This window comes from Lagenorhynchus albirostris, chromosome 2, assembly GCF_949774975.1.
Source record: "Lagenorhynchus albirostris chromosome 2, mLagAlb1.1, whole genome shotgun sequence".
Taxonomy (NCBI): domain Eukaryota; kingdom Metazoa; phylum Chordata; class Mammalia; order Artiodactyla; family Delphinidae; genus Lagenorhynchus; species Lagenorhynchus albirostris.
In genome coordinates, this window is record NC_083096.1 from 129,048,277 (window position 1) to 129,071,373 (window position 23,097).

General features: G+C 39.4%; 1 protein-coding gene across 4 annotated transcripts in view; it reads right to left on the reverse strand.

Annotated features, from left to right (window-relative positions):
* Window positions 1–23,097, reverse strand: part of SGIP1 (SH3GL interacting endocytic adaptor 1) — a 217,130-nt gene that overhangs the window by 104,651 nt on the left and 89,382 nt on the right. For 3 of the 4 annotated variants that reach the window (XM_060139821.1, XM_060139822.1, XM_060139824.1), the window contains 3 exons: window positions 8,161–8,224; window positions 3,184–3,208; window positions 143–214 (listed from right to left, as the gene is read on the reverse strand). In XM_060139821.1, the coding sequence (XP_059995804.1) occupies window positions 143–214; window positions 3,184–3,208; window positions 8,161–8,224 (161 nt within the window). The remainder of the gene's footprint in view (window positions 1–142; window positions 215–3,183; window positions 3,209–8,160; window positions 8,225–23,097) is intronic. The other variant, XM_060139823.1, reaches the window with a different exon arrangement.

Sequence of the window (23,097 nt, forward strand, 5' to 3'; positions counted from 1 at the left end):
TATTCAGGAAGTAATTGGGAAATATTATCTGAGAAAGAGTCTTCTTAAGTGCTACTGTTGTTTTCTTCAAATTTCAAATTGGGATTTTACTCACTGTTTCTACAACCCCTTGGATATCTTAAACTAAAATCTGTTTCCTTACCGAAACTTTTTTTCCTCCTTCACGTGCGCACTCTGCTTTGCTATTGTAGGGTGGTTCATGTGGGCTGGGCTGCTGCAATTGATTGTTTTCATGTAGAAAAAAGTTGTTAAAGGATCTGTTTGTTCTTCAAGACACATATAAAGAATCACATGGAGTCAGCAAGCATACCATAGAAGAAATAATGTCTAGGCCAAATTGTAGGGCCTACCAATCTTGGCAGGGTTCTTGAAGCAAAGAGTGGACTTTGGGGCCCATAATGAGGCTCTATTCAGCAGGCCGGTGTGGCTAGGCCAGGAGAAGAAGGGAAGGAGGAAGAGGCACCCCAGGCACTAGGGATGATGTGGATCGAGTCCTCACTCAGCCGGCACTTAATTTACAGGTAGAGAACAGACACCGGGACACACCAAAGAGACTTAATAAAAATGGTTGCATTTTTAATGGACGTCTGAAAAGGCTAGCTCCATCATATATTCCCCTGGATCAAAGCCTTCCTGGGAGACATCAATACACACAGCACACACAGTTGACAGCTCCAAATCCGGACCCTTTCTTGCACACGTGTTCAGGATGAGCAGAGATCTCCTCACAGCAACGGCCGTGACCCCCAGTGCCCCCAGTCTAGGTGTGGATGGAAATCTGAACTGCTTAGGAAAAACTTAGAGTGTATCCTGCACAAAACAGAGTTTGTCTCTGGGTTAGACTGCATCATCACACACAGTTGCCTGAAGCTTCAGACATCGAGACAGACAGCTCGGCCGAGGGTAGGCATTTTCAGCCAGTGGGGAGCAAGGTAAGCCCATCTTGATACGTGCAGCCTGGCCACAGAGGCTCTGTAGATAAAACCTCAAAAGCAGTGTCACCAGAGATGGGCTTCACTGGATTTTTGAGAAACTGAATTTAAATAGTTAAATCTGTCGTGTGGCCCTTGCATTGACAAAGTCGTCTATAAGCATTAAATGGGCACACCACAACCTGTAGTTTGTAGAACCACATTAGTGAAACCATAAATTTCCACTTCAGATATTCAAAAAGCAATAATTTGAAAGCTAACTCAGCCACATAAACGTGGACTGGCTCCACAGACACGAGGTCTTAAAGAAATCAGTCTGAGTTTGAAAGAAAATCAGGTTGAGATTTCCAGGGACTGAATGCGAACAGAAACTTGGACCCCTACAGCACTGGTCTCATAAGACGTTCTCAAAATTTGGTGACCATAGTATGTGGAGAAAACTTAAGGTACATTTCCAAATAGTAAAATTAGCAGCTGGCCAATAATTTCCAGTTACCTAGGAAGCTGTACACCCTGTTTCTGAGAACCTGCATTTATTTCGAATGCAGCCTGTTTTCCAAACAGGTCTGTGTTATTTCCTGAGAAATCGAAATTAAATAATTCTTCCTTCCTAAAATCATGACCATTCATGGCATTTCCAATTAAGGAACAAAGAAGGCACATCTGCTGATAAATAACTTGATGTGACTGAGAATGGTGACAGTGAAGGAGGATCGGGGAACTCAGGGATGAAGCCCTGACTTAGGGTGGGCAAGTCCGCAGAATCATGGCTGGGCTTATTGACTCAGCACATACTCAGAGTTGCCTGCTACAAGCCCGCCAGGACTGTGCCAAGCACTGGGATGCATGTTCTGCTCGAGATTTAAACTCGTGGTCCCTAGAAGACCAGAGAACTCTGAGATAGCAGTGGGGCCTTGGGAGACAATGAACAGCAGGGAGGGAGGAGCTTTAGAGAAAGGAAAAAGGACAAGACTGAGGGTGCCACAGGGAGAGAAGCAAGAAACAGCAAACCAGCCTGGAAGCAGCAGGGAGGGAAAGCAGAGACTATCTCACAGAGCCTTGCAAGGGTCAGAATGAAGGGAACAAGAGAACTCAGGGAGGGGACCAAGACAGAAGCAAAGAGAAGACACAGAAGCAGAGAGTACCTGAGACAGAGTTAACGAGAGGGCTCTGAGCCAGAAGCAAGAGGTGAGGAGAAGCTGAGTCTTCTGGGTCTTTTTTTTCCCCTGCTGAATAGAGCCTTGATTATAGTGTTACCCAATGTCTGATAAATTTCAGTCTACTTTCTTAACATTTCATGGCGAGAACTACATGAATGCAAAAGGCGTCCCAAAGCTAAGAACCTTGAGTCAAATATGGGAGAAAAACTCCTACCATAGCTGCAATTAACACCCCAATTTAGGTCTAATATTATAAAGGGTGATTTTTCAAGAAAATATTTTTAACTATCTGGTTTATTTTCATTCCCACTTCAGCCCAATGAGCCTAATGCGAGTCCCTTTTTTTTTTTTTCCTTCAGTAACAGCTGTTCTTTTGAACCTTCTGAATAGGCATCTGATTTAGATTTGAAGGAAGTCATTTTAGAAGCTGGTGCAGACTCGCATAAGCACAACTCAGATAAATCCAAGCCCATGCACCACAGATTTCTTTAAAAAGCAAGAAATCTGGTGACCAGCAAGGAATCAGAGTTACTGTTGAATCTAAACCCAGTGGACACATTTTCCTCCTCCAGGCTGTAAATTCAGGCATAAATGGTTTCAAGACTATTCCCTACTTATGAATTTAACATAGAAAATGTATCTGCAGCTCAACTACGAAAGAGGAAGAGCTTCTTTCAATTTTATTGGATCTCAGATCCATTATGACTTTGTGGCCTCTGCTGGAAAAAAACATTCTCATATAAGGAGCTCTTATATCATTAAATAGGAAACGAAATAACAGTTGATGGTAGTAGCCCCTGCAGGAACTATCTGGCTTCTGACCCACCATATTGATGACTGGTTTGCTTGCCTACTCTGGGGCAGGGTTTTTGGTGAATGCAATAAATAAGTTTAACTTGACCAAGACTGCATTTATGTCCCATGCAATGACTACAAAATTTACAACAAAAAAAGTTGTAATTGAAAAGTCATTTAAGCTAATTTTTTTCCCCTTGCAGAAAAAAAAAAAAAGAAGAAATGGGGCTTTAAGAAATTTAAACTAGCATAGGTTGAAGTGCAAACCTACTAATAATGGTCATTTAAATACTTACAATTCCATCTCTATCTGGTGAACCTCTGTAACAAAAAGAAATTGGTAGCTATTAGGAAAATGAATCATTCTTGCTACATAGTCTCAAGTATGACAATAAGAATCATTAACCACCTTTCTCCCCCCTCTCACGAGTTCCAACCCCAGTAAACCTGGCTAATGAAAGCCAAATCAAAACGGATTGGTTGAGTGATATTTGAGTGTGGGGTGTGTGTATGTATGCGTGGGAGGGAGAGTCTCATTAAAAACTGGAATCCAAAAGGCACAAGTTGCTGGTGCAGTGTCTTGAGAGGAGAATTCATTAAGAGCTGTCCCACTCAGCAGCCTTCTATTTAAAACTACCACCAGGAATGCAAACCCATTTGCTCTCTCTCATCTTCTCCCCATAAGTGGTCTTGAATTTCCCCTTATAAGAAGGAACTTATTATAAGAAGAACTTATAAAACTACAAAGTAGTTTTCAACTTACTTTAAGAATCTATATTTTCTTCCATATTTCTAGAGTTACTGCTCCTTTGATTACAGAACAGGAAATGGAGGGCAATTTTGCTAAATGGCTTGCTTTGATGACTAAAGTCCAGGGTATTTAATCCATGGTGAAGCTAGGCTGCAGTGCTTAAGAATAAGGGCTTTAGAGTAGGATGAAGCCAGGTGTCCGGACTCTACCACTTATTAGCTCTCTCACCTTGAACATATTGATTATTACTTAGTTCTCTAAGCCAGCTTAAATATGATAAGGTATATAAAGAACTTATAATGGTTCCCGACACATACTAAGTATTCAAAAATGTTTATTTGTTTGTTACAGGTTTTTTCCTCTTCCGTGATGTCTCTACCCTAGGAACACAAAACTGTTCACTTGCAGCCATGTTAGACTTTATAGCAATAGAGGAAGGGTATTATTATTGTTACTTTGGAAAACTGAGCTGGAGGAATCAGAGAAAGAGAGAAGAAAAAGAGTAGTCACTTTATAACTTCTTGTATTAATTAATTCTGTAAGGAGCTAGAAAAATATTATTCTATTAACATGGAGACCAGAATTATGCTTAGATGGGGACCTGCATTGTTTGGAAGAAAACCTTAGTAAGTGCCTGGGTGGACTATGAAATCTTGAAGAGTTTGGTGTGGTTGGAACTGTTCCTTAGCAGGTGGGACCAAGTGACAAAATTGTTTATTGCTTCATGGGGTGGGACAGAGGAGAGAGAGAGAAATGCAGAGTTGGTGGGACATCTTCTTGGCTTCAAGATGTGATTCCCCTTCCCCACCAACACCCCCTTCAAAATTAGCAGAATATTCTACTTGTATTACAAAACACTTGATGGGAGAGCATCATTTTCCATAATCATTTCTGTGTCCATGTGGATACAGGGATGAATCAGTGATACAGGGGCTAGAAGCAGAGAGGACCCTGATATTGAAAGACCATGGGAGTTGACAGAAATCTTAGGATCTTTGGACATTCGCTGGCTACGGGAAAAAGTTGGTTCAAAGAAATTTCATCTAAGATAGAAAGATAGGAAGAGTCTTAGCCAATAAAAGTTATATATAATTCATTGAACAACTATTGAGTGCTTATAATAGGCCAGGCACTAGGCTAGGGTCAGGAGAAAAAATAATGAAGAAGACATGCTCATCATAGAGAGAATGAGACAGGCAAGTAAATCCAGTGGGCTATTATGGCCGCAGTAAACCCAGGTGGTAGGAAAGTACAGAGGAAAGGTACCAACCCATATTCATCAAAGTCAATTTTCCCTAGATTTGTACACTTCAAAAAATGAGCATTTCTTACTAGGATTTCAGCCTCTGCTAAAGGAACTGATAGAGAGGAGATTGCATCAAATTTTGCATAGGACACATCCAGAGGCACTGATCCTCGTGGGGTTGTCTTTCGGGGCAGGTGATAGATGTGGAGAAGACAAGGCTCTGGAGATAGTCCTGGCTGTGGTGTTGCCCACTATTGGTCCAGGTAGAAGGGCATAGCTATAGGGGAACTTAAATGGGAGGCCACTTGGTCTCATGCATATTACAGCTCTAGGGATGGCACTTCAAAAATCTTAATCAGAATAATTGTAATTGTACATAGCAGCGTTGGTGTCTATTCTGATCCTTTGTCTTATCCACTGATGGAAATGGGGCTGCTGCTTCCCCGTATGACAGCAGTAAGCATGGTGGTATAGTGCACTAGCTATAGTGCCCAACTGCCCAGGTTTAATCAACTTAGATTTCCTAGTTGCATAACCTTGGACCAGTACTTCACTCCTTTGTGTCTCAGTTTCCTCATCTATATGACAGCCGTGATAACAGCATATAGCTCATAGGGCTGTTAAAGGATTCAATAAGTTAATATAAATGAAGAGCCCGGAATAGTACCTAGAACATAGTAAATACTCATTAAATGCTACCTAGAATAAAGTTATTATACAAGCTGACCTAGGATGGGGAGTAGAGAGAGAGATTTTAGCAGCCTCAGACAATGGGGTATGTGTCCTCAGTTTATTTCCTAACCCCCTTTTATTAAGTTTTATACATTTTTAAATAATTTTTTTTCTTTTTAAGAGCAGACCCATTATATTTACTGATTCTGTTTTAAAACTGATCATCTACCAGGAACGCTTTGCCTCTATTTTAAAAAGTGACAGTCACCTCTTGCCACTGCTGCCTTTTCTCTTTTACCCTCCTATTGGTCTTGAATATAATTTTGTCCATCTATTCTTTTTGTTTTCTGAGTAATCAAAGAATAGGCACTTGACTCTGGACTAGAATACTGGCTCCATGTCTTATTTTTCTGGGTAGCCTTCAGCAAGTTACTTAATTCCTTTTGGCACTGATTTCTCATCTCCAAAATTGAGATATTATTTCTAACCTTGTTGAATTACTATGAGGATTAAAAAGGATATCAGTACATACAAAATACCCTGCACAGGGCCTGCCACTTAGCACAGGCTCCTCTCTCCTTTCCTCTTTCTATCAGCCATTGTAACGTTGATCAAATCAGGAAGCTCTGGTTCTAACCCCACTCTATCTAAGGACACTCAATCAACCGAAGTTGGAACTGGCAGCTACCATAGCAGGTTACTTGTCAACCCTCACGGAGTTGCAACGGCCCTGAAAACAGTTTGTATCAACAAGGTTTCAGTGATTGCAGACTAACATAAGCATTACCTAAATCTGAAGGGATAGCACATTGCCAGAACATTTCTCCAGCCTTCTGCAAGAATGATACATGACCCAATTAGAGAGCAGAGGCTCATGAAAAGCAAAGGCTTACACTAAACGTCTTGTCCTTTGACCATCACTGCTGGTGGAACCAGTTTATAGCTAATTTGCTATCACCTAAGTAAACTGGGGCGCTCAGATGATAAGAAGTAAAGGACAGATGCTTGGGATTTTACAAGAAAATGTCTTGTTAGAGTATTTCAGAGAGATATTGGGCATCTACACAAAGCCATGAAGAGTAACTTCCTCATTTTCATGTTTTTAGAAGTGGTGATGGAAGAGTGGTACTTTGGCCACCTGCAATTGAGCTCAGTCTGCCCTGGGGAGGTTGTTTGACCTCTTTTTCCTTTTGAGGGAGCTTCTTTCCTTTCTAATTTTCTTCACACACCAGAGATTATGTATAGTCAGTTACAGAAACCATCTCAAAGAAAAATGGATTTGTTTTCTGCTAATGATGTTCTCTTGAGATATGTCTAATAGTGTCCCCCACAACACACGGCACATTGTAGGTGGCAAAGGATTCTGTTGACAGATGGACTGCTACAGTGTCTGGCCTTTTATGGAAATTCAATTCCATCTAGTGCAAACTGAGGCCCATTAGAGGAAAGTGTATTCTAAGTCCGTGGAGCTATTGGCAATGCTGAAACCAGAGCCCAGGTCTTCCGACTCTGGTGAACGAACCATCTCCTATTCTGGTTAATGTATCAAAGTTGGCAATTTCTTAAGAAATAATGAAAATTATATAATGCTCAGAAAAATTTTTTTCTAATTTAATCATTTAGAAAAATTGGCAAGACTAGAGTAAATACAGCTTCCATGAAATAATTATTTACTAAAAGAAAAAACACAAAGAAAAGGTAAGAACAGGGGACTTAAAACTTGATATCTGGACAAAAAATAGCTTTTTACCCCCCAATCCTTTACAGTCTCTGGTTTAAAAGCCTTCAAGGCTTCAAGGTTGCCCACTGCCTAAGGAAGGAAGCCCAGACACCTCAGCCTGGCTGGTACTTAAAGCCCTTCCTATCTGGCCCTGATCTCCTTTGCAGCCTTGCCTCCCACTATTACATTTACGTGTGGCCGACAAGTAGACAGACTGCTCTGTTTAGCTTGTCCCGAATACCTACTTGGCTTTTCCACATCTCTGCTTTGGCTGTTGTCCCTTGGCATGAAACGCATGTCCTCATCTTCTTGAAGGCCAAAATCAAGGCTCCTCCCTCTTTGAAGCTTCACTGATCATGTATTCAAATATGAGCTTTCCCACCCTCCAATTCCCTGGAAATTCCAATTCTAATCGCTCCTAAGGAACTTACCACATATTAATTTGTATTAATGATAACAGGAGTAGTGGCTGCTACCATTCACTGAGCATTTACTAAGTACGTGTTACCACGGTAGTCATAACAAATGTTAGCTCTTTTAGTTATATGAAAGATACTTCAATTTGTGTGATAGATATTCTATTCCATGAATTATAAATTCTCAGAGGACAAGCCCACAGGGCAATTCTCAGCACCTTGTGATAAAATTTATGCACGATAAAAACGTACAGAATGAAAAGCTAAAGTTGCTTTTTTTTTTTCTTTTCACCTGTGCCTAAACAACTATTGATTTTTGCATTTTCTAACTTTCTTTCAGGGATTCTTGTCAAATAAGGGGTTTTATAGGTTCATTATTCTGCTATACAGCAGACCACAGCAGATCTGCGTTTCCACACGGTCACAGCCAGCTGATGCTGAGCAGTGGTGCTCTCCTTAAGTACATACGTAGAATCAGTGTCCTTTTCTTTCTTCCGTATTCCAAAGGCCTTCCTTGTACGTTTTTTCAATCCTGTGGGAAAACAACAAAGGGTCAAAAAATCTATTTTCTATTTGAATGTTCCTAGCAACATGCAAGTGAACATATTTTTAAAGTTGCAATATATTAGTTAAATTTGAACGTTCAAAAACCCGTGAAAATTTCTTCATGTGTATGCATGTGTGTGTGTGCATGTGCATGGGATTCATTACTGTTTTTCAACAGATGTTTATCAAGGACATGGCACTGTAAGTTCTTAGCCCTATGAGCAATGTAAGAATATTAAAAAAAAAAATGGAAAGGAGATCAGGACAAAGTACAATAAAGTAGGCAAGCTTTTCTTAGACTATTGTTAGCCATCGCCCAAATTGGCGCTGTGCCAAGAAACCCCATCACAGACTTAGAAGAACAGTAATTTCCAGGGTAGGCGGATTCTGGACACTAGGATAGTTCCAAGACAGAGATTATGTAAACCATACGAAACAGCCACATTGGCCTGACACTTCTTTGTATCCCATATTCCCAGTTCATCTTTTTCTACTTCCTCAATTCAGTGGCTATACTGGATTCTCTGAACATCCCCAATATCTGTTCTCCTGTATCTCTTTTCTCTTTATGTGGTCCTTGCCACTGGCTGAAATGCTTTTCCTGTTTTGTTGATATTTACAACTTCCATATGTGCCTTCACAGCCCAGTCAAATGCCCCCTCCTCCGTGAGGGCCTCTCAATCTTAGTGCTGTCAAAACTGACTATCCTGTGCTCCCCCAAATGTTGCTGTTATATGTATTACAATATATCAAAGCATTCCACTTATTAGTTCCTACATCAGTTTCCCTCATAGACTGTAAGCCTTTCTAGGACAGAGGCCAAGGATACCCTTGGTATGTCCTCTACGCCAAGTAGAGGAACCAGATAATATTTGTTGATGTAAGATGTTTTCCAGGAAGCATTATTCAGGTGGTATTGGGGTAAGAAGTCTCCTTTTCTTCCATCCTGGACAAACCAAGCCTACTCTTGTATCTTCTATTCTTCTCCTGTCAAGGCTCTGTCAGGGATTCCTATCTCCCACGTGTCCTGTAATTACATATGTGGCTTGTGTGTTTCTCATGTTAGTCAGTATTATTCAAATATACCAATGCCTATATAGTCAAAACCTTAGACTTGTTACTGGTGGTTTGGAACTTCATCCTGACAAATTAGAGCTGGAAAAGTCACTGACGTTCAGGATTTGTTTGGCACTACCAGGTGGATCAAGGGGAAAAACACTGACAAAATCAGGGATTTGATGACATCTTTTTTTAAAACATGTGAGTCAGCCCAGACCACTCAGATGATCTGAGTCATTCATTATCTGGCTCTTAGGATACTACTCAAATATAATCTCCAAAATGCCTTGGTTTGTCTAATTTTGTATTTGAATAGTCATTCCATTTAAGATGTTTAGGTCTTTAAAATGTCAATGTTTGTTTAAAAAAAAATCTCCTCCCACATTAAGCTATTCTCCATTACCCTCCACGTGAAGAGTTTATAGAAAACTTATTGACATTTAAAACTACCCACCCATAATATTTAGGAACACCTTCTCTCTGTTCATTTTTAATTTTGATTGTGAAAAACTTCTTTCTTCTCACCTGTAATTGCCTTATCTCCTTATAGGGACAAAATATTGTAGTTAAAATCATTTTCCTCCTATAATTGTTCTTGGGCTTCAAGTCTCTTACTTGGCTTCTCCATGCTTCTAATTCAGCTTTGGAGTCACAATGAATGCTATATTCACCAGTCACTACTGGTTTTTATAGAATTATAAACCAAATGCTATTATTATCTTATGTTTTCAAATTACTCTATTTTCTGCAACTTGACCATGAGACAAGAGATAGCATGCCCTACCAAACAGATGAGAAAATACAGACAAATTCCAGTAATTCTTGTATTAAATTAGTAACAGAGCAGGCAATAGTAATTTTCCATAGACTCTGTCCTGTTTTTGACCACCAAACTTGGATAATAGCCAACATGAACTAGGTCATGAACGTCACGAGTTGTCCATTTTCCAGTGAAAAGTGCCCTGGATCAGGCTTCAGGAGACAGAGTCCATTCCCAGCATCATTTCTAATTGTGTAGATGAGTATGAGTTACATTCTTTTTGTATTTCCATCTCTCAGTGTACAACAAATCAGCCAGTAATAAGGAATGAAAGAATTTGCATATGTTCACAAAATGCAATGCCATTCTGTAGTTTTAGTTTCACTGAAAGTCATATTTCCCATATGTAAAATACATTCCCATATATGGAACATAAATAGGAATACACTAGAGATGTGACATTCCAGAAAAACAAAACTAATCGAATTATTGCATAAGAAAAAACACTGAAGACCTTTTCCCCCTTGAAAGGTGGAAAGATGTGAGAAGTTTATGAGTATGAAGAAAACTCTGAAAGACTAATACAAAGTTATGAAATATAAAAGTTATTCATATCTTAACAGCTTTTTGAGAAGACCCAGGAAGAAACAGTCATACCAACCATGTTAAAAGCGAATGGAGAGGTGTGGTCAAGTCTTTTGAGAGTTTATTTAAAAATATTCAAAGAAATTCTTCAGAAGAGAGCAAGGACAGTCAAAAATCTTACAGGAGTAACAAGTTTAAGACACTGTGTCTGGTAAAATGATAAGCTTAAAAAACAGTATATCCAATGATTTTTCACTTCTGACTCCAATATAGTGTAATTGTTTTTAGACTGGGTCATGAATTTTTGTCAACTATTTCTTTACCAAAAATGGGAGGGAAAAAGAATCAAGTGTCTTTGAGAAATGAAGTAAATAACTTTTCCCTTGCCAATATCAAAACAAAGAGATCTAAAGAGAAAGAATTTTAAGGTCCTGATGATCTGGGGCTAGAACAGTTTTCTTCCAAGCTATGGAATTGAGAACATCCTCCTGTGTGCATGCAGAACTGGGTCGGAAGTCTGGCCTGTGCCTCTTAGCGTCTCTTCACCTAATTTAGATTCTTTTAGCTTCCATCGGTATTATGGGAGAAGCTAGCAAAGTCTGGGAACAACAACAACAACAAAATTAAAAACAGACTGAGCTTTAAGAGGGTAGGAAAGCTTATTTCAAAATAGGTAGTCCTGGATATGATATTACAAGATAGTGAAATAAAGAAACATGCAGAAACTGACAATAGTGACAGCACAAATATATATAGTAATATTTGTAGCTATCATTACTGAGGTCCTACCTATGGACCAGGTACCAGCTGCTTTGCATATGTTGACTCATTTAATTTTCTTACAAACCTTGTGAAAAAGTAGGAGATGTTTTCTTTGCAAATGATGAGCCTGAGGGTTCACCTGAGTTAGGTTTTATTTATCATCATCTCTAGGGAGGAAATTGGAGGCTCCTTCTCCCTCCGTGGATCCCCAAAGTACCTCTGGACTCTGTCCTAAGTTCCTTTACACTCTCTCCCTGGGGCAATTTCATTCACTCATATGGTTTTATTTTCCATCTGTATGCAGATGAACCCTAAATCCATAGGTCAGATCCAGTACTATCTCATGAGCTTCTGGATATACAGCACTTCTTCTCATGCTCAAACTTCTACAAATAGACATCAGGTTTCTTTGAAAGCCTTTAGGTGCCTATATATATACATATATATATGTATATATATATGTATATATATATATATATACACATATATGTAATCAAACCTCTAAAGGTATGTCCAATTGATTAGTTTACAATTATTTTCTGAATAAAATCCCCCTTAAAATGAAATAGTTCTCCATGAACTAATGAATGGATAAACAAAATGTGATGTACCCATACAATGGCATATTATGCAGTCATTAAAAGGAATGTGATACTGACACATGCTACAACATGCATGAACCTTGAAAACATTATGCTAAGTGAAAGAAGCCAGATACAAAGAACCATCTATTGCATGAGTCCATTTATGTGAAATATCTGGAGTAGGCAAATTCACTGATACAGAAAGCAGAGTAGAGGTTGCCAGGGGTGGAGTAGAGGGGAAATGAGGAGTGACTGCCTAATTGGTACAGAGTTTCCTTTTGGGATGATATAAAAGTTCTGGAACTGGATAGTGGTGATGGTTGCCCAACACTGAGAATGTACTGAATACACTTAAACATAGCCAAAATGGTAAATTTTGTCGTTTGTATTTTATCACAATAAAAAAGAAACAGAATAGCTCAAGCCAGATTATTCTGTGACCAGAGGGAATAAAGATAGGAGGGAGTGAAAAAGAAAAGAGACAAGGAAGATTGGCTTAAAAGTTTGGAATCTTTTTTTTTCCTTTTTATTTATTCTTTTGTAAAGTTGTCAAATATTTAGTTAAGAAACTGGGAGCTATATAGTCACAAATCTGTGTTCATGATGACCTTCACCATCGCGAAAGTGATATGTCCGCAAGAATTTACAACTACAACAACCCTGCAGCTTTTCTCTCTCACATAATAGCTGTTTACAAAAAGCTTGTCATAAACACATTTTAATGTAATGTTCCTTTCAGCTTTTCTCATCAGATCACAATGTTATGTTAATCCCTACTAGACGGTAAGCTCTGTGAAGTCAGCCACTCTACTATGTAGATGCCTGTCTTTATTTTCACTGCCCCATAGTGTTTCACGAATAGAACATTCCTTAAAATGATTTACTCAATTGTGTTAAAACAGAGGCATTATTTCTCACCTTCTTTTCAGACTGCAAGTCAGGCCATTGGAAGCTTATGAAATCAATTTGTTAGGGTGAAACTTCCATTCGAAAATAAAGTAGAAGAGAAAAACTAAGTGTGCATTGCCTGTAGAAAGGATGAAGACTGCATCATGAAATTCTTGGCCTCAGCTGTGTGGGTGGTGAGTGTCTGCAAACTGGGTGACCATGTAAAATATATTTCTTATGATAACTCCAAAAAGTTTGAAAGTCTTTTAAAAAAAAACCTTTCTTTTAAAAGTCTTTTAAATTTAAAACACAAATTACTGTGTTCACTATGTTTTTCTCTGAAATGTCTCCTAACTAATTAAAAAATAAAGATACCTTCCTGACTTTGAGTATACAACTCCACAGGTGAGGAAGAAATAATACAGCAAAAATTTACCTTTATCAATTTCCTTCTCTCCCAAGTGTAAGTGTTCTATAGAGATTCACTAAGCAAACACTAAATTCTAAATTTGAGCCTTTAAATGTTACAATGAAAACAGAATTTGTCAGAAGGATCCTCCAAAACAGAAAATTTAGCCTCTATACTATATACTAATTTTAGGTAAAACATCAAAATCTGATACTCAAAAGAAATACAGAGTTTTTGCTTGGTTGGTTTCACATCTTCTATTTCTTAAAATTACAATTGAAATATTTTTCCCTAAAAATGAAGGCTAGTTCTATAGATGGACAGATTGAGATAACAGTCCTGGAGTTGAGTCCAAAACAGGAGAAATCAAAGTGTGAGCATCCTGTAGGCAGGAGCTGAGGACCAAACTCACAGAAGATTCTGCTGGCCTTCACAAGACGCTCTCCTGCCACATAGGAGTGAACGTGGAGAGTCCTGCCAATACCTCCTCTTTTCTCTCCTTGTCCTGAATTCCTACCAGTCCACTGCTAGCTGGTAAGACAACAGGAAGAGGTCAAAGGTAGACTGGTCACCATCCTATCAGCATGTTGGCAGCAAACTGGTTTATCTCCAAGATAACTTAAAGGGACTGGGATGGGAAGAGATGTGGCACTATATTTTATTACCTTCCTCACTCATGTCACAGTCTTACACACTGCTTTCACTAACAGCTCTTTATTATGGTGTTAAACCCCCCATATAAGCATTTTGCATTTAAAATTGATGAAAAGGTGCCACTTTTGCAGATCATGTTCCTGGGGTGTACTTGATCCTTCTTCCCACTCCTCTACAAACAGTGCTTTTGAGCAGAGCTTGGACCAGTCATGGCCTGGGCACAGAGCTGGCTCTAAGAGTGACCTAGAGCTTTGGAAGAAAGAGGAGAGGGTGGCAGTGACAGCTGTTTAGGGTCAGTATGTAAGACACAGTTCACAGAGGAATGCAAACCATCTTCTCCTGTATCTCGTCCAGAAGCATGAAGATGCCCCTCCCAGATACAGAGCAGGAGACGTGGTGGAAGGGAGCAGAAGGACTGCTTTCTTTGGAATCCAAAGATCTGGAATCAAATCTTTTTTTTTTTTTTTTTTTTTTTTTTTTTTTTTGCGGTACGCGGACCTCTCACTGTTGTGGCCTCTCCCGCTGCGGAGCACAGGCTCCGGACGCGCAGGCTCAGCGGCCATGGCTCACGGGCCCAGCTGCTCCGCAGCATGTGGGATCTTCCCGGACCGGGGCACAAACCCGTGTCCCCTGAATCGGCAGGCAGACTCTCAACGACTGTGCCACCAGGGAAGCCCTGGAATCAAATCTTAATTGGACCTCTTACTGGCTGTCATTTGCAGCAAAACGTATAGAGAATCTGAGAGGCACTGCGTTACTTTCAATGTAAGATTCATGTCCTCCCAGGACATGAGGTTTGGAGGAATAGCCTCAGTTTTTCTCTCTGTAATCCGTAGGAGTGAGGGGAAGGCAGCGCTGGTTCACTGAGTCCCTCATACGTGTCACGCACTATGCTAAGCATTTTCACAAACTAACACTTTCAACAAGCCCAGACGGTATCACTAACCCCTACTTTATGGATTAAGAAATAAACTCAAAGTGATTAAGTTCCTTTTCCAAGATCACCAAACAAACAAGTTAGATAAGACCAAGATTTTGAGCCAGGTCTGTATGCCTCCAAGCCAAGCGACTTATCGGGTAGTTCCGATGCTTCTCTCGGTACCCAGGGCCATGCCTAGTACACGGTGGACACACCTTCCATGTTTGTCTTAACACCTTTTTAAAAAGCCACTGAATGTTTGTATAATAATTAAAAGAAAAACCAAGTGACTTTTCTGGATGTTTGCAATCTACGTTCCATTGATGTTTAGTGTTTGAATATTTATTTGTATGTATGGAGGTATCAGGGAAAGAGAAGGAGCCCTAAGCTGCATGGGGTGGACCTATCTGACAGCATGTGCATTGGGGGAGGGGTGTGGGGTGACCTCACCACATTTTTAGGTGAAGGATGTATACAGTGGCACATTGAAAAGCTAAATTTAGCCCAAAACACACATCATGAATAAAAACCAATAGATGTAATTTGTTAAGTACTTAAGATGTTTCAGGAAATTCATCAGGAACTTCGTTATCTTAGCTCAACACAACCTTATAAAGCGGGAGCTATTATTATTGTATTGATTACATACCATGGGGCATGAGGAGTGACTGGTGTCAGGTCACACAGGTGGCAATTGACGGACCACATTTCTTTTTTTTATATTCATGGTTATAGTTTATTACAGAAAGGCTTATTACAAATTAAAATCAGCAAAGGAAAAAGGGTGCTTAGAGCAGATTTCAGGAAAAAAACAAGTGCAAGCTTCCAGTTGTTCTCTCCTACTTTTGCATGGGTAGTGCTTAATTCTCCCCATAGCAATGTATGACAGCACATGTGAAGTGTTGCCAACCAGGAAAGCTCACCTAAGTTCAGAGTTTTTACTGGGGGTCAGCTCACATAGGCATGGAACACCTGCATGACTGACCTGAGGTTTTCAGTCTACAGTCCCCTAGATGTCAACTGATAAACCCAAAGCTTCAGGCATACAAAGACAGATGCTCATCACAAATCATACTGTTAGACTAAACGATCTGGTATGGCTGAAGGTTTCAGATATACAACGCTACTCTTATCAGGCAGGGTATTCCAAGGGCTCCCTCGGAGTTTAGTTCCCAGCAGTTGGGACAGACCACAATTCAAAGTCCCCTCTGCCTAACTCCAGAGTCTATGCGCTTCAAGTCTTTGGAATATCTTTCTGTTGGTTGACAATTCGTCTTGCCTTCTTATCAAAAAAACCAAAAACCAAAAAAACCAAAACCTTGATTTTTTTTAATTGAGAAACATTTTTAGGGAAATTAGGCAGTACATTTGTTAAACACAAAGACTGTGTTTTGCATGTTTAAATCTTTTTGTGCTGCCCAGTGAACATAAGGAGACCCAATAAATGTTTGTTAAATGGATTATTTCTGTAATAAATGTAAATTTTCAAGCTTGAGTCTTCGTCAGCTTGGAGGGTTACTCAAAGGTGAATCACATGTAATGGAATTACTTATTTTCTGCAGGAACCCAGGCCAAACATTTGGTCTCAATAATAAAAAACAGGCAAATTTAATTGCCCTGGGCGTAATGCCACATATTGACAGCAACTCTCACTGGCAATGTCTATTAATTATAATGGCCACTGTATTTCTGTCAGGAAAGATTAAAATGCTTTATGTATTAGCTCTTCCCCTAAGTTTTAAATATAGGTACTATAATCCAATTCAGATTCTTTGTCCTAAGAAGGTCTTACAGAAAAATGTAAGACCAGTTAAGATGAAGGCCACTCTCTCCCAAGATTTTTTATGATATTTATGATTTCCAGTGCCTAGACTATTGCCTAAGATATGGGGACGCTTAATAGAGGTGAGTACCAGGGAATATGAAGAGTCAAGTTCAGTGTCGAGCAGTACCTGGCACAGGGTAGTCACTTAACAAAAGTTTGTTGGTTGCTCTACACATTTCCAGATTGTTCAAAATTGGTATGCATGTGGTCTGAATGCTTTACTTTCATTTTTATGTGACTCAAAGGAAATCCAGGTGATCTTTGTACTTAGCACAGAGCCTCTTTACAATATGGTACCCCTTTATTCTGAGCTGAGCCTATTGGGGGAAATATGCATCTTAATGACACATTCCATTGGTGCTGGATTGCAAAAGAGGCTGATGTGGATGCCACCTTGAAATTCAGATTTGATATACGGGAGTTCAGGTTAGTGCGCTGAAATGGAGATGACCGTAAGACAATTAAGACTTCAAGGGCTAAAAATAGTAACAACTTTTTTTGTGTGTGTGGTATGCGGACCTCTCACTGTTTTGGCCTCTCCCCTTGCGGAGCACAGGCTCCGGATGCGCAGGCTCAGCGGCCATGGCTCACGGGCCCAGGCGCTCCGCGGCATGTGGGATCTTCCCAGACCGGGGCACGAACCCGCGTCTCCTGCATCGGCAGGTGGACTCTCAACCACTGCGCCACCAGGGAAGCCCAAATAGTGACACCTTTTAAAGAAATATTTGATCCTTTGGAGACATGGAAAAAATGTTGAAAAGAAAATGGTCATGGAACAGGTTTGCCACAAACGAACTTAGTATTTGCTATGCCAATATCAGTGCCATGAAGGAGTTGAGCGGGAATGGGAAGAATTTTAAGCAGGTGAACAACTTCTATTAAGCTTTAAATACAGTATCAAGATCCATGGGAAACATGCAGTTGTAAAAAAACGTAGGAGCTTTGAGCTCTGAAAAACTTTTGTTCAAATCCCATCTTCACTACCTCCTGGGGTAAGTTACATAACTTCTCCGACTCTCAGTTTTTTCAGCTATCTTAAAAGGTTTTTGTAAAGTTTAAATGGGTGTAAAAGCTTCGTATCATACATAAAATATATTGTGCATCATTTTATGCATATTTTTCTTGCTTTTCTTGCAGTTTTGATAGTTACAAAGCAACTAGAAATCAGCTATTTTAACAGATTACATAAAAGTAACTAAATGCCTGATTTCAGCACTTACAGCATCTCCCTAGCTCTATTCCTTTAGAAATAAAAATACAACATCAAAATTTGAAAATAATCAAATTTTCAAAATCTCAAGCTTCTCCTGGTTACAGCTATAAAAACAAAACCAAGATCAAGAAATGTAATTTACTAACATCTATCATAAAATATAAGTGGGGATTTAAAAACTCACAGTAAGAAATACAACAATCTCCTGAAGCAGGAAAATACATCATTGATGAAGCCTTTACTGTGTGCAAATCTACTCCAAACTTTAATCAGCTGGTCATCCCAGCATGATTTGAAAGTAAGCCAGTGTTACTTTTACTTGGGTTAGTGGTATATAGAATTTGTTTTCTGCTCCTACCAGGTAGGGAGAATAACACTTCAAACACTAGTGAAATTAATTTGACGTGTTCCTTGGGAACCTTGTTCTGTAAAATGGTTTTCCTCTTATTCTCTATTTCTCTCCCTCATTCTCTTTCCCCATATTCTTTGATTCTCTTCTCTCCCCTCCATCTCCAGTCCCTCCCCAGCCTGACACTGACACGTAAACAGAACTGAAGTTAACGATCCTGCACAGAAGGATTCTGGTTTTCAGGCATAAACAAATCACCAAATCTCATTTCAGGCATAAACAGAAAAATTCACCAAATCTCATTTTCCAAACACTCCATTTTCAACAAGAAAATAAATCCAAAAGAAAGCAAACTGCACAACGACAGAAATGCTTTTCGTATGCTCTTGTCTTTTTATATTTCATCTGGAGAGGAAGGAGCAAGTCCTTTGGTCAAATTTCTAAATTGTTACGACATGTGGCATTTAGCGCTGTGAATTAAATTCTTCAAATGTGAATTTTAAAAAAAAAGCTGGAACATGTCCTACAAAGAATCATTTTGGTTTAATTCTAACCTACTACATAGAGGCAGAGAGCTGAACAAAGGAAAGGAGATTTACATGGCATGGCTGACTCAATACATCACAGGTTATTAGCCAACCTTATTTACTGGGAATCCATGAAGTCTACTTCTGAAATGGAATGGAAATGGTTTAAAAAGTTAAAAACATATAAACATTAAGTTGTTTTTTTTTTAAAAAGAAGATCAGTTATCAGAGAAACATACACAAAATAAGGGTTTAAAGGAACTAAATACAGAATTCGCGTCTAAGTCCTTTTGAGAGGTCTCTGGAATGCATGTGGATTGATTCTGTTTGTAAGATTTATAATCTCATCATCATCATCCATCTATCTAGTCACTTGTCCTCTATACATTTGCCTGCCCACCCACGCACCCATCTATCCTTTGGCTATACATTTCAATAGGTAACAAAGTTCAATGTCATGAAATTATGCCTGTTGTATAATATAAATCTACCAAGTTGCAATGAAAATCTACTCTCCTTTAGTCTATTCTCATTGGAGGTAGAAAATATCAAGTCCACCCTCTTGGAAAATTAACCCTTGGTAGGCTTCTTGATTTATTAAGCCATGCCCTCAGCATCTTGGTAGACTAAACAGCCATGTTACTCTTCCCTTGCTTCATTTACCAATGTTATATTCCAAACACTTAAATTCATGTTTGTTACTCTACAAATGACCTCTGATTCTAGGTCTGCATATTTACCTAGGAAGCTCAGATGGCAATTTTCCCCATTACTGGTCAGTATTCTCTCATCAGTTTCTCAGTGTTGGGCAGGGAGAGAACTCTAGCCTTTTATTCAGTGCCCAGAGTCATGCAAGCTCCTGTATTTGGGATCACTATCAGAAGATCTCATCTTCTCATTTGATGGTTGATAGAACAGGAACGTATTGGACGTCTATCATGTGCCAGGGGCTCTTCTGGACTAGAGATACAGTGTCTAATATGACTCTTGAATTATGTGAAATCAAAGATAAGTTACTGGGCTTCCCTGGTGGCGCAGTGGTTGGGAGTCCACCTGCCGATGCAGGGGACACGGGTTCGTGCCCCGGTCCAGGAAGATCCCACATGCCGCGGAGCGGCTGGGCCCGTGAGCCATGGCCGCTAAGCCTGCGTGTCCGGAGCCTGTGCTCCGCAATGGGAGAGGCCACAGCAGTGAGAGGTCCGCGTACCGCAAAAAAAAAAAAAAAAAAAAAGTAAAGTATCCAATCCAGTGTAAATGATAAGGTCTCTCTCTTCCCTTGTTTGCATGAAAAGGGGAGGAAAATCCATTTTCCCTAGCAAAACATCTAAGAGCATATTTTCCAATTTCTTCCTTTGGGTAGCATTAACTCTAAAATTCTATAAAATCTTGCTTATTTGCTTTTCAACAATCTATTAAGATAAGGACAAGTGTTTACACGAGGCATGGATAATCTAAACTGGAACTTCCTCCTTAGCCAGTTCCTTTGCCAGAGGTTCCCTCTCCATGGAAAATAGTACCATCATCCCTCAAGATGCTCCATCCAGAAATCCAAGAAGCTATCTGACTCCTTTCCCTCCCTCTCCACAGCCAATTGATCAGAGAGTGCTGTTAGCTTCTTATGTACATCCAGTCTGTTCACACAGGCTCCTTCCATCTCTGTCATCTTCAAGACACGGCCTCTAAGATTGTCGTGGAAGGGAAAGAAAGCGTGAGGAAGTTACCTGGGATACTTTCTACCTCAGCCAGGAGGGACAGAGTTATGCTTATATACCACTGGCCAGAAGGGTTTGGGCTTATATACCATCTGGTCTCACCTAGATGTAAGAGATGCTGGAAAACAAAGTCCCTGGCTGTGAAGTCACTCCCCAGCAACAGCTCTGTGCTGTGGAAAGCAAGCTTGGCTCTTTGGGAGTCAGCTAGCTGTCTCTTCCAATCCCTATACACAAAAGCCTCACCTCCCATTTCACTCCTCTGCAGCTGAGAGCTCCAGTCCCACATAATTAATTGATTCTGCCACTTGCTACTTGTGTTACTGTCAATAAATTTATGCTTCTCTCAACCTCAGTATTCTGATCCACAAAATGGATCTTATCTCATAGGGTTGCTATGAAAACTAAATGAATCATGCATGTAAATTGTTTAGCAAATCAATGGCTTATCACAATCAATATTTTCTAGAAACTGAGTCTGGATATAAAATTCTTAAAATAATTCTTAAAATTGTTGGAATAAAAAAAAATCTATACTATAGTTTACTGAATTATCTTTTCACCATAAAGGTAATGGTTGAAGAAGACTTTGGAGATTTTTGTTTCCTTTTTTCCCCCTTAAAATCCCAATTTGAGCAAAACATTCTTGTTCTTTGAAGAAGCTTTTAATAAGCCTCCATTAAAAGATTAAAAAGGGGAAATAACATGGCACAACTGATAGGCAGTTAAATCACAGACTATCAGGGTACAGATTAACTAATAGATAAGCAAAACTGAAGTGCTGGGAGACTAAAGCAACATGCCTCCAGCCACACAGAAAATTATAGAGAAGGCTGGATTCAAACCTTTGTCCCTTTACTTTAGTTCAATATACTTTACCATATTGCTTCATTATGTATGAGTGGGCATAGGTATGTGTGTGTATAAAAAATAGCCTGGCGTTCCCTGGTGTTCCAGAGGTTAAGACTTCACACTTCCACTGCAGGTGGCACCAGTTCGATCCCCGGTGGGGGAACTAAGATCCCACATGCTGTGCAGTGCAGCCAAAAAGTTAAAAAAAATATATATATATATTTTATATTTATATAAAAATATATATATAATAAAATATATATATTTTATATATACATATATATAAAAAAGAGAGAGAAAGTACACAAACTATCTCCCATAGTGCTCTAGAATGCCAAGTAGTTTTAGGTTTGAATATAGTTTTTGTTTCTACTTCTATGCTAAATATATCTCATTACTTTCTAAATGTCTAGAACCGTGTCATGAATCCCTATTTGGCTGAACAGCATTCCCCCAACAATCTGGGTCACAATTCCAGTGACACTAATACCATTTTAAGTGGAAATTTGGCATAGCATTTTGACTAAATTTTCTGTTAAGTACTCTAAAAAGACTTTTCATTTCATGAGACTATAACCTCAAAGGCAGAAGGAAGTAAAAGGTGACTTTTATAATGATAAAAACAAAGCAAAACAGAAAAAAGTCATTAGAAATGGGGTTTGTAGAAACACCAAGATCCAAATGCTGAGTCTGAATTAAGCTAATTATGTGGTACTTTCCGCAAATGTATGTTTTTCTTCCTGGAACAGTCATGCTACCAAGAGTAATTCTATGCGAAATTCAAAAGTTTGCTAGCATCCTAGTCAGGCTGCCCCAGATATTTCTCCTCTGCAATGCATTTGAAAACCCAAGTGACTGTAGTTCCTTCTTTTTTACAGCCACCTAAATACATGCCCACACTTGGTTCACCTCCGCCATTTTGTTTAATTAGAGCCCCCTCAGTGATTTCAGCGGAATTCAGTCTGCTCTGAAGTTACCAGAAGACAGATCTCCTTGCTTAGGTTGGCATTTCAGACATGGTCTATCATATTTCTCTAGTTTCATCTCTCACTATTACTTGTAAACACTCTGTTCTGCAACCGAATGAAAATTCTCCTCATTCCCTAAACAAGTGTGCACGTCTGTGGCGTATGTATTAGCTTCTATTTTGAGGACTCTCTCTTTGGACCACCTTCTCTTTAGCAGATAACCACAGGAACCCACCTATGCTCCAGCTGGTTCATTAATACCCCACCACACCTGCAGGAGGGTCTCCTTCAGAACTGATTTTTTTCTCTTGGGTTCTTCCAAAACTTAAGACTCCACAATAGAAGTTATCAAATTTTGCCTCATATGTCAGTTTACAGTGTCTTTGCTCTTTTGGATCTTAGGCTGCATGAGGACAGGACTCACTTCTCATTCATCTTGGGCCCCATCAGTGAAGCTAATTCAGTGCCCTGCAATAATGTCAACTAAGTTAACTTTGATTGAATTGAGAAAAGGGTTCTAAGTCAAGCCAAGGCTCAGGTGTCAAAAATGACCTTCTCTATCCCTGCTGGATATAAGCAAACAAATCAGGAGCTTTCAAGTTAAGTCTTCTTCCATCACTGAGAAAAGAAACTCCCTAAATACTTGCTAATCTTCACGTATACAAGCGTACGTATCATAAGTACAGCCAACATCCTAAAAAGCCGGCAGAGTTAATGAAGAAGTGAAACAAAGGTGAAAGAAGGTATACTAGTGTGTGTACACAAATAAGATGTACTAATACTTGTGTATACAGCA